The following is a 13,174-nucleotide window of genomic DNA, read 5'->3' on the forward strand; positions in this document are numbered from 1 at the left end:
TAATAAAAATTACTTTTTTTCATAAAAGAGTATGTACTTTTTTTTTGTTGCATTGTAAACATATTATATATATCATATATAAAAGTATATGCACTTTTTTTTTACTAATAAAAGAGTATGTACTCATGTTAGTGAAAATATGTAGTACTAGTATCTACTATGAAAATCCACACACACATAGTTCTTTAATTCTCATGCAATATATACTAAAAGATTATTGGTCTTTTATTTTCATGCCGTAGCGTCCAACGGCTTTTTCACCGAACATTAATTAGCATGAAGAGAAACGATATATATATATATAATAGAAAATAGTACACAATACCATGGAGGCAGGCACGAGGGTGTGCTAGACTTAGACATGTTGCCTTATATATATGGCTTCAAATTTTTAGGAGCATGGTTTTTAGAAAAATACATATTAGTAAATATTTAAGAGACTATTTTTTTAGGTTAAGGTATCTAACAAACCTGTGGATGAATGTTGCCGCTAGAATTTGAAATTACTATATTTTCAGTTTGATAGATATATATATATATATATATATATATATATATATATATATATATATATATATATATATACATATATATATATATTGAGTCGTGAGAAGTTAAACTTTATATTGATTAATAACGAGTTAAATATTTGATATATATGATAGGTATTCTATATATGTAATGTGAGTTTGGATGAGATATTTTTTTGAAAGAATGTAATTTTATATGGATTAATGTTATTGAAATACAATAATATTTATTTTATGTCAAATTTTATGTTTCAATAATATTATTCTTTTTAAAGGAAATTAAAATCTTTCAATGCAAATGATTTTGTTTGAATAATAAATTTGAAAATTTTTCAAGATAAAGGGATTTAATAAGCTATTTTATTAAAGTTAAATTTAGATAATTTGAAATACCACATAAAACCAAAGAATTTAAAATTCCCTCTTAATTTTACAAAATATAAATCATAACATGGTCTCTATAATTTTTTAAATTTACAATTTTGACCCTATATGTTTCAAATTTTAATACTAGTCCCTATATTTTTTTGCAAAGTGGTTTCTAAATTTTTTTCCAAAATTTGTAAATTGGTCTCTAAAAATTTGCAAAATAGTCCCTCAACTTTTTTAAAATTTCAGTTTTTACTCAAATTAAATTTTCGTTTTTGCCTCAAAACTTTTAAAAATTTTAAAATAACCCAAAGAACAAAATTTAGAAATAAAGGAAATTCCAATGAAGCATTTGAATTGCTTAAAATTTTAATTTTCATAGAATTTTCAATTACTCTATCAAAATACACTTAAGAATTTTGGATAGAGATACGGTATCAAATCTTTTGTGAAAATTGAAATATTTAATTTATTATGGCTTTCACACTCCTCCAAATTTTCCAACAATATATATAACTAATTTTGCTATTAACTTTGTCCCCATATGTAACATTTCTTTAATAAATGCACAAAAATTAAGAAAAGTATAAATCTATTGTAGTTTCCATTTGATATGAAATTTTTTCAATTCTTAATTATGTAATCTTTAACTTTTATATATGCTGAGTAAAAAAAAAAACTTTATGTTAAAAACTATTTATATTTAAATTTGATCACCAATAAATGTGATTTATAACAAGATATAACACTAAATTAATAACTCGCAGAAAACAAAGTGGTATTACTGAATAAATCAATATTGTGGAATTATATTTTATGTGAAGTCCACAAAGTGGAGTCAAGGCGCCATTGATTTGTCAAATCAACCATATATCCTAACCCAAAATATATTGCAACGACTCATGCAATTCTTTTTAATTAGTTTTGGAATTTTTTACAAGTCTATCGGGTGTGGTTAGCAAAGTCATATAATTGTCTATGGACGTGAGGACAAGAAATGACACGTTGACAAAAACATTTTTGTTAGGGATAATTTAATTTTGTTGGAATAATCAAATTGATATTGTTTAAAACAGTTACTAGTTAGTGATAATTATTTGTTAATTAGTTATAATACTTGTCTTAACTAGGATCATTAAATAAAGTGCATTTATACACACCAACTATAATCAATTTTATTTATGTATGTTTTGAACTCATTTGTAGAAGTTTACAAATTATAAAACAAAGAATGTAAACAAACAAAGATGAAAACTTACTCTAAAATAATAGAAGTTATTTTGAACTCTTTTGTTATAAATTTGAAAAGTAATTTTGATATTTATATATTCATTGTTAGAAATTTTAATATAATCATCACATATTTTTTAAAGATGTCTCTCAAAATTGATTTATATAAGAAACTACTTAAAATAGTTTATTTTTTAAAACATTTTTTGAAATTTCATCTAAAAAAAATATTATAACACAATAATAACTATTTAAACAATTTCATTTAAAATTTTGTTTTTACAAAATAATTTTGTTTTATAAAAAAAACTGTAACACATGGGTCCGATCAATCTTAGTTTTTGGTATCAATTTTCTGCAAAGTCCACGAAGTTGGAGTCAAGATACCATAGATCTGGCAACTCATCAACTCATTATAACCCAAAATGTATTGCAACAACTCATCTGAAGTTTTTTTTTTAATTAAAAATAATATTCATTCAATCAAATTGAAAGATATTACATCGAATAACAATATAATTTAGAAATATTAAAAATAAAAAAGAGACGAATAAACATACAACATCCAACTTAATAGCATTAAAATAAAAAATACCTATAAATCTGATAAAATTTATAAATATGACATAATTAAGATATTGAAATAATCATGTTTTTGAAACTGCAACATTGAAGATAATAAAGTAATTGATTGAATTTGCACATATGAAAGTTAATCTCTCAATTTAATACTAAATATGTATAATAACCATTTATTTCTTAAAAGAAAATGAAAAAAGAAATTTAAAGAAATAATTTTGAATCAAAAATTGTTGTTAAATAACTTCTTTTATGTGAATAAAAAAAAGTAGAATAAAAGAGATTGGGAAGAGGGTCGTCTAGGTTTTATGCACTACGACTCACACAAATTGGTCTAATAAGATATTCTTATATTGTTAATTTGTACTATCTCTTCACTTAGCTTTCTTGTCCCCTTCTTCATCCTCAGCTAACTTATCTTTTCTTTAATTTACTATGAATTTAATTTTTATATATTGTGAATGTAAATAATTTTTATATAGTCAATTATATAAGTAATTTATGATAAAAGTTAAATATTATTAATAATTATGATTAGTTGATATTGTAAATTTTTTTCATTAACGTTATATATAAATTAAATTTATTTATTAATTAATACTATATATGAGTTTAATTATGGTGTATTTTCAATGTATAAAATTTTATACTGTCAAACATATTACAATAATGCATATGCATGATTATAAACTAATAAAAGTAAAAGTTAAATATTTTTAATAATTGTCGTTAACATATAAGATGCTTACTTACCTGTGTATATGAATTAAATGCTAAATGTGTGCTAGTATTTACTTAATAATCTGGTTAATAATCTGGGTGTGAATGTCTAGTTCTTCTCTTGAACAAATTTATTTGCACGCGTATTTTCTTTGATGCTTAGATTAGCTTACTCATTAGTATTAGGATACAATAAAAATTGGATTTTGTGGAAAAAATGTAATACGAAAAAAAAAATATCACTAAATGTTTTATTCTTCAATGTACGAAATTAATATTAATTTAAAGTGTTTGGTGACATCAACGTCTAAACAAACTAAAAAAATATAAAATAACATAAAAAAGAAATATTTTTATTAAAATTTCCGTCAATTTTTATTAATTACAATAACTAGGCAAAAATAGAAAAATAAAATAAAACGCTATAAGTTGGAAATTCAAAAACTACTTGCAAAAAGTTTTAAAAACTCAATTGAAAACCCTTTTCTGACATTTTTAGTAAAGCTTTTCTCCTAATTAATCTCTAAGAACTCGTGAGCTATACTAATTTTTTTTTATAAAAAAAAAAAACAACAGTTAAAATGAGGTATACTAGCCGTTAGGATTGGAGCTATACTAATTTTCTCCTAATTATTATTCATTGTATTTCCAAAATTTCATACAAGTTGTTATCAAAATCAGTTATAGTCATGACTAACACAGACTTAACCAAAAAAACTAACTAAACAAATAAGTTGGGCTACTCACTATAGACTGAGTTACAAGGCCCAACAAATTCTAATTAATTATAGTAGGCCCAACACTAGCTACTTCCATTGATCACATAAGAACAATTCTTCATGCGCAAGTGTTGTTCTTCTTCTTTGACTTTTTTACAATCTTCTTCATATGTATTGTTAGCTTATGGCTTAGATCATTACATAAGAAGTTGGTTTGAGTTTGTTGCTTTTGAACTTTCACAAGATCAATTATTGCTTATAACTGAATTCAATGAAATACCAAAAAAAATCCACAACAATTTGAACTCCATCCATTTATCATCAAAATTATGCATTCTTGACAAGAAACTCTCAAAAATTGGCATCATATGAATCAATTGACCCAAACCAAAATATGCAAAACAAAGTCCAGCCAGCACACTACAACACCAAGTACTAGGTATTATTACATGTTTGTCTGAAACATCATATGGAACACCAACATAAAACAAACACAAAGTAATAGCTATCCTAAATATAAACTAAGACTAGAACCTAATTTTAATTTTAAAGATTCCTAGTGAAAATTGATCCCATTCTTTTTTTATAAATCACATCAATATTTTTAAAGTTAATAAAGTAAGACTTTAGCATGGTCATAAAAAATTAAAAAAAAAATACTACAATTTAGTCCTTAAATCTCAAATATTGATTAAGCTGATTAATATTATTATAATTTACTTAAAAGTTATAAAAAAAAAGGATGGATTTGACTCATAAAAAATTCTTCAAAACTAATGTTTTTATTTTTCAAGAATCAAATAGATATAACTTAAAAGTCATTGATTAAATCACACAAACAACAATCATTTTTTAATGCAACGGTACAAAATTTAGTTATGTAAAATTTTGAAAACGTTCTTTAAAGCATATTTGAGACTAGTATTTTTTGAAAGAATTATTTTTATGAAGAAAATCTGTCGTCTAAACTCAATTCTTGAAGCAAACTTGGTTATGTTTTTACTTGTTATAGCCTCAAAATATTAGTAGTGATTTACTATAAATTATAACAATCCAATAACAAGGAATTTGCTGCATAAATTCTTTAGGTAAAACAACCCAGCAGCCAAATAATTAACATTTAACAATACATCACACAAAGGTCCTCTTGTTCCAACTAATCAAATAATTTCATGTATTGTGGTTGTAGTTCCTTTACTAGTTAAGTATAGGTGCACATCAAAAGTGTTTAATTAATAATCGAGTTTGTTGACGTATCGTGTATGCAATTGTCAAAATCTTATATTTTTTTATCAAAATATTTGATTGAGGAGAACATTTAAAGGATAACAAAATATCTTGATCAAAATTAAAAAATTCAAAATAAAAAAAAAAACTTTGGACCCAAAAAACCTTAATTATGTCTAGATTAATTAGAGAATTGTACCTCAATTGTACACTTGAAGTCGAACAAACTAAGTTGTTATTTAAACACCTTTCATGTGCACCTATGCACAACAAGCCCAATCAATCACAATTATTGGGCCTCCTTTTAAACTAATGGGGAGAAACATATTCAATGAAAGGTGACCACGCTTCCATTATCATTTTTCATTCGGTTTATATGTTTATTCATTTGCAAAGCTTTCTACTCATTCCTTAATTAATAGTAGTATAATAATAAATTTAAGTAAAATTAATCTTTAATAGACTAAAATATGTGACATACATCAAATATTTATATTGGTTTTATTCATACAAAACTATAATAACGGTGTTTCCAAAAGTAATGGATGAACTAATGTGAAAACTACTTTCACATATGAACTATTTTTTTTAACTTAATTTTCAGATAAATTTCTTTTGTAAAAATTTTAACATTATAATATAACTTCTTTTCAGGGTTTATGTTTTCAATCTCACCTATTTAATTTAATTTGAATAAAATTCAATCTTTATTTATACAAAATTTATTTAACATACTAGAGTTTTATGGTACATTCACATATTAAAAAAAATTAATATATTTATTTTATAAATCAATAAATTAACGATTATTTTTATAGATGAAAGAGTTATTTATTTACTTTTATATTTAAAAAAAAATATCATTTCGTTGTTTATAATATTATATTAATTTTTTACATTTTATTGTAAAAATATTTGATATTCACTATTATGAATAATAAAAATTCAAAACAATTAATTTATTTTACTGAAGCTTTCAATAAATATTTAATTATTATAATTATATAAATGATAAAATATAATTTTTTCTAAAAATACATTTAACAATTAATTCAGTAATTAAGTATACTAATATACGTCAAATTGATTTACCGTACAAATAATTCTCTTTTGATGTATTAAGTGATCATGTTGCCATCATATTTCATTTTTTCTTTTATAAAAGAGGGCAGAGCCCAAAGTCATCTTGTTTCATTTTATACTGACAAAAACTGAAATAAAGTTATTATAATAGTGAACACCATCTTATCACCACTGTGTCACACCTTTAATTTTGAAATATATAATATAATGCAACTATAGTACTTTGAAAAGTTTCCATCACTATCATAATCATTGCAACACTTGATCAGAGTGAGACATTTATTTCAGTTTGCGGGTTGCATCTCCTTTGTGTGATACATATTTTAAGGGCTAAATAAATTTTTATTTCTTAAAAAATTCTAATATTTATAAAAAAAAAAGTCAAATTTTTAGTTAAAATAAAAAACTTATTCACTTTGATCACAAATTTGAAACTTTTTGTAAAATTTATACTTTTTATAATCTTGATAAAACAGTTTCTATAAGATAAAAATAAAAAATAAAATTTATTTAGAGACTTAACTTAAAATATCATATAATAGCGATAATAATATATTTCATCATATTTTTAATGATTATATATTTTTTTTAAAAATTTATTGATAAACTTTTATAGACATTCTCATGGTAATATAATTTTGATAAACTTTTATAGGCATTCTCATGGTAATATAATTTTGACTGTGATTTACGAAAAATACTTGTGTTATTGTAACCATGAATAAATATTATTTGAACACACACAAAAATATATATATATTATTTAATCATTTTAAAAATATATATTATTTAATTTTCTTTTTTCTTTTATCTTTATTTTTTTTATGTGTGTGTCTAAATAATGTGATCTAAGTCAATTAAAAATAAGAGTGCAATTTAAAAAAATAATATTAGCTTAAAATATAATGTTATCTTTTACTTTTTTAGTGTAAATTAATTTATATTTAAATATATTCATGTAAAATGGATTGAACCATAAATTTGAAGTTACAACGCAATTTTAGACACAAAAAATTTTAATTTTAATTTCAAATTAAAATCAATTCTATAAGTAAAATTAATTTTATTCAAAAATATCAAAACATGTCAAACTCAAATTCTACGCATTTAAAATCAATATGGACTTATCTAAAAGATGATTAAAACATACACTAAGACTAAGTTGGAATAAAACCTTTCTTTTCTTTTTTACCAATTTGAGAATTATGCTAAATAAACCTTTCTAAACCTTGCTACTAATATTTGTTTTATTTCCCGTCACATTTTGATTTTTGAAGGAGTGGAGATCTTTTTTTTTTAAAAAGCAAAAAAAATCATTTTATTAAAGGGTGAAGGTATTTTAATTTATTCGAGGTAGTTTTTGCTAAATCCTACTGTTTTATTTTTGTTGCTTTTCTAATTGATATACAAGGCCGATTCAATACATTTGGAGGCTTTAAAATAATTTTAATATGAGACTTAAAGATGATTTCTAAATTTTAATATGATATCATTAAATTAATATAATTGATGTCATGTGATATTTTTTTTTTCAATTGATTTAATATTGTTGGGATAAAATTAAATTTAGAAAAGATATATATGTTTTAATTTTTAAAATATTAAAATATGAGGCCAATTTATTAAGTAATTTTTTTTTAAAACATTTTAATAAAGTAAAAATTTTGTTTTTTATAGATACCTAAAACAATGTTTTTATTGGCCTTACCATCGGGTAGGTCATGTTGATATATCAACTAATTAATCTGATGGATTGTATTTCTCACATGAGATAATTTTGTCGTACTTGGGTTAGAACCCTTTATTCTCTTTAATCAATTTTCTTTTTGAAAAACATAAATCGGTCTTATTTATAATTTTAGATATTGTTGTTCCATATTTTAAATTGTATATTAACATGTTGAATTATTATGCAAGTATTTAGTAGAAATTAAAAAATAGTCTAATTCGTATACAAGCAAGGCAAAAATTGTACAAAAGTTATATAATTCTAACAATAATGAGAAATTCACTCAAGCAATAAACCAAATATATTAATAACAAATTAAAAATGAGTTCACTCTACCATAACATAAAACCAAATTAAATCTAACTATAAATGACTAATTCCAAAACAAGATCCTCAAAAAGCTAAAGACAAATGGAAATTATCGCAACTAACTAACCACTAACAAGCCAGCTGTAAATTGATACAATTGAAGTAAATAGAGAAGGAAGGACAAATAGAAGTTTAGGCTAAATTTATGTAAAACTCAAATATATTTAAGAAAACAATGTGATACTTAATAGGAGTCTCATACAATTAATGTATGCATCTTGTGCTTAATTTAGTCGCAAGTTACTTCATAAACTCAATTTGACTTTTACTTACAAAATAGTAAGATACATACATCTCAATGTAGGGAACAATAATGTTGAAAATGAGACATACCTTCAAGTGCTTCCATCTCGCCAAAAATAATGTAGCCATGGTGCGGAATAATCCTAATAAGCAAAATAAATAATTATAAAAACCAAATAAATAAATAAATAAAAATTGGGTTTTCCCAATACATTTTATTATTATTATTATTATTATTATTATTATTATTATTATTATTATTATTATTATTATTATTATTATTATTATTATTATTATTATGTAATAATAAAACCTCTGGTTCCAACATGATCACTTTCATAATTTTAATGGTTTTGCATTTTGCATTCTTAATTTTTAATTTTTCTGCATCGCTTTATTCTTAATTTAGATTTTAAGTAGGCTTTACTATTTTTATTAAATAGATCTAATAAAAATAAGATATTTAAATATGGATTGTTGAATCTTATTTATAAATCGAGAGACTATGTGTCGACTGCAAAACTGTATATAATCCAGAGTTGAAAAATAACACTAATGAACAAGAGACACAAATTCACTAGAGAGAGACACAATCCGCTAAACAAAATTCAAGAGATATAAAGAGTAATTATCATAAGATTGAAAAGTTAATTAAGTATTAAGAAACATAAAACCCATAGATGAAGAAGAATATATAGTAGAGGGAAAGGGGCAGGAACTATAAAAAGAAAATGGTTGTTAGAAATATTTCAAAATGAAAGTATGTACAAAGTAATTACACAACAAATATAAGCTAACAAATTAATTAATACTAATACTAATATACATGTTAATTAACTTTTTAGGGTTCGACATTTCAGAATGTTGAACATACTTTTTGGAATATGTGGCTTAACTTAGATTTGTATAAGTTGCTAATAGAGATGTTTTATATCGGAGAGATATGTTCCTGTTGCCTTAAGATCTCAAGTGTCTATTTTGCTTCCTTGAGGATGAGTTAATCTCTTAATCTATCGTATTTTCACTTCGCTCCTTTAAATTTATTTTTTTTTCGTTTCATTTTTTATCCACTTTACTTTTGTAACTCATATTAGTGATTTTCGTTAGTTTTCAACAACAAAATGTTAACTCTAACTTACATGTTATTTAAGATGAAATGAAATATAATAAAATTTATTGATCAAATAGTAAAAAATATACATTGGTGTTAGACTATCTTACCTACATTAATCGTTGTTCTCTTGAAAAGTTAATTAACATCAAACAATGTAAAATATAATATAAGTTAATTAACATCAAACAATGTAAAATATAATATGATAATACTAATTAATAATCGGGTAAAATAAAATATGATAATACTAATTAATAATAAGAAATAGTGAGTAATATTATTTTGATAAATAAAAACTACAGACACCCAATTTTTTCTATTTCTAATTAATCACTTACAAAATTATAATTAATTCAATTAAATAAATTATTAATTTAAATAATATTTAAAATTATAATTAATCACTATTTTTACTATAAATTAATTAAATATATATTCAACTAAACTAAAAAAAACCCTAAAAAAAATTATTATGAAAACTATATGAAAGTAGTTTGATCACATATGTTAGTATTGGAATTAGTGAAAATGATGAAGTTTCTGTTTCTTTTTTATTGTTTGAGTCTGTTTATGAGTTAGTGTGCCCATGGAGTCTATGTATGGAAAAATAACGTGTGTCTATGTTGTTGAAAATTAGTGATTTGTCTATGTGTATAGACAAGTCATTAATTTCCAACAAGTTATAAACACACATTACTTTCCCACACATATTATAGACTGGCCGCACTAACTCATACTCAAACAATAAAAAAGAAACAGAGACTTCATCATTTTCACTAATTACAATACTAACATATGTGCGCAATGTCTCGCTTTATGATGGCGAGAATGAGTGGTCGGCGACCAGCAACACCACGAGGAACGTGCGCCTTAAAGTAAGCACCATTGCTTAAAATGATATCGGACAACATCCCTGTGCACTGTTATGATGATTGGAAGTGGATTGGGAGGTTGACGTGGGCGATGCTCAGGACGTGGATTAGCAATCCGGTCTCTACGATCCTTGTCCAGATTGTTGTTTTCAATCAGCTCAAACATGTAGTCTTAACAAGCAGAGCTGATTTTTCTTCCAACAACGAACCTAACTTTGGGTTTTATCCCATTTCCAACAAGTCGCTCAAAGACATTCACAAATTTTGTATCAATGTCGGCTTTTTACCACCTGGAGCTGTAGTATGTTTCTTCTCCCCACTATGAATGTCAATATCCTTCATTCCTTTCTAAAGTGCTATTTCTTTCTCCTTTTTTCGAACTTGGTCTCTAATCCACAATTTTGGCTACAAAAGTACAATGAGTTTGTGAGAATAGCTGGTATATAGTGTTATATTGCAGTGGTAGTTGATTATGACCTGCAAACCAAAGACAAAACTCATGACATGACTAGGTAGAGAGAGAGATAGAATAACATATTATTCCAATGGTCACATTGGAAGTGTCATTTTAGTTCATGCACACTTCGTAAGAAAATAATTAGTTGTGTTGATTTTTAGATTAAAATAATGGTGAAGACTAAAATACACATTAATTAGAGTGGTTGAAAGTAGTAGTAATAGTAGAATAATTAGGTGAACTATTTAATTAAAGAGGGTATTATTTCCTAAAGTGACATAATTTGAGAGGGAGAAATATTCCAAACTTGACAATTAGAATCACACGGAGGGAATAGCAGAATTACCTCCAAAGTCATTAACATATTATGCAATTATTTTCTTCAAACGATCAGAGTGTACGAATTTTCATGCCGTTTCCTGAATAACAAAAAAATTCAAATAGTCAGAAATTAAAGAAATATGTAGCAGACATTATTTTAACAACTAAGATTAGGAAAAAATAGTATTACTTTAATTCTTTGATGCACGTGGAAAAAATAGCTGCTATTTGACAACACTTTATTCATAAAAAAAATAGCATATCGTAAAACAATAGCAACGCCCTAGTCCATCCATATCTTTCGAACAATATCCAAAACACTAGGATCTTTCGAACAATATCCAAAACACTAGGATCACCGCATAAATGTATCTCGTCAGCCTTCAAACCAAGCAGCGCCCTAGTCCATGCATACCCTCTATAAGGATCCGCCATCATCTGAATCTCATCAACAATAGCAACTTCATACAATTCCTGCGTCGAAGCCATTTCCACAGTACACGCAACATGATTTGCAAATGGTACATGCTTCTTCTCTTGACCAGTTAACAAACTACAATAAACACCCTTCACATTAACCTTATCGAAAACCTCCATAGCCAACAATCCAAGTGGACTACAATAAATCCCCTTCTTTGCCTCCATAAACCTTTGCAAAGCATTATAAGTTTTACCACTATTAGTAGGACCACAATGATAAATTATTTTCCGTTTCATCGCCCTCGCAAAAGGAAACCAAGTGTGAGGTTTCGTGAGGTCAGCTGACTTAACCATATCCCTAAACCTCTTAATTTCATCAGGAAAATTAACCAAACAAAACTCAACAAATACCGGAAACAAAAACCTCACAGCAACATCACACGGTCCGAGTGAAATCAAGTACTTGGCAACATCAGCAGAACATCTCTTCCTGAAAAAGTTCCGAAACTTGTGTGCAGCAGTCGGAAAAAACGATAAACCAATGTAAATAGCAAGTGCTTGGTTTGACGCCCAGCCCGATTTCGCAAAATAATCGAACACATCTGTTAAAACATCCACCTCAGCTCTAGCCAACTTAACACCCTTTTCAACACTCTTAAGCTCACCATATAATTCAACAGGATCTTTCGACGCCACATGAGTAAAATCCTCTAATTCATCATCATCCCTATTATCATTACTAGTACAACTAATACTACTATTACTACATTCTACAGAATCAACAATATTTGAATAACATTCATCATTACCATAATCTAAAACAACCCCATTTTCTGATAAATCACAAACATCATCACTAACCTTAGTTCCAACCTCAAAATTACCAATACCCTTTTCGAATTGCGAATCCTCGTCAGTCGCAGCACCACCATCCTCGCCGGCGGTGGAAAAGGGTCTTGTGGGGAGGGTTCTATCACCGTAAAGGGTTAAACTTTGTGAGAAACTAGTGATACAACGAGGGTTCAACAAATGGGTCGAAAAGGGACGAAATGGGTGGTGAAATTGAGAATGTGAAGAAGAAGTTAACGAGTGATTGAAAAGAAGAGATTTGAGGTTTGAAAAAGTTGTTCTTTTACGTGTAAACAAGTAGAAAAGAGATGAAATTGAGCCTTTTGCCATTGAAATTGAAGAA

At 25.7% G+C, this 13,174-nt stretch overlaps 1 protein-coding gene across 2 annotated transcripts; it reads right to left on the reverse strand.

Moving 5' to 3' along the window:
* Positions 1-10,276: 10,276 nt before the first annotated feature.
* Positions 10,277-13,168, reverse strand: LOC101496843 (DExH-box ATP-dependent RNA helicase DExH18, mitochondrial-like). 2 transcript variants are annotated; one of them, XM_012719883.3, is made up of 3 exons: positions 11,753-13,168; positions 11,588-11,660; positions 10,277-11,189 (listed from the first exon to the last, which is right to left on the reverse strand). In XM_012719883.3, exon 1 carries the CDS (start codon positions 13,159-13,161, stop codon positions 11,806-11,808), a length of 1,356 nt encoding a protein of 451 aa, XP_012575337.1. In that variant the 5' UTR covers positions 13,162-13,168; the 3' UTR covers positions 10,277-11,189; positions 11,588-11,660; positions 11,753-11,805. The 2 variants fall into 2 exon arrangements, with proteins under 2 accessions (XP_012575337.1, XP_004514422.1); XM_004514365.4 differs by having other exon boundaries at positions 10,277-11,261.
* Between the last annotated feature and the right edge of the window lie 6 nt (positions 13,169-13,174).

Source organism: Cicer arietinum, chromosome 2 (assembly GCF_000331145.2).
Source record: "Cicer arietinum cultivar CDC Frontier isolate Library 1 chromosome 2, Cicar.CDCFrontier_v2.0, whole genome shotgun sequence".
Taxonomy (NCBI): Eukaryota; Viridiplantae; Streptophyta; class Magnoliopsida; order Fabales; family Fabaceae; genus Cicer; species Cicer arietinum.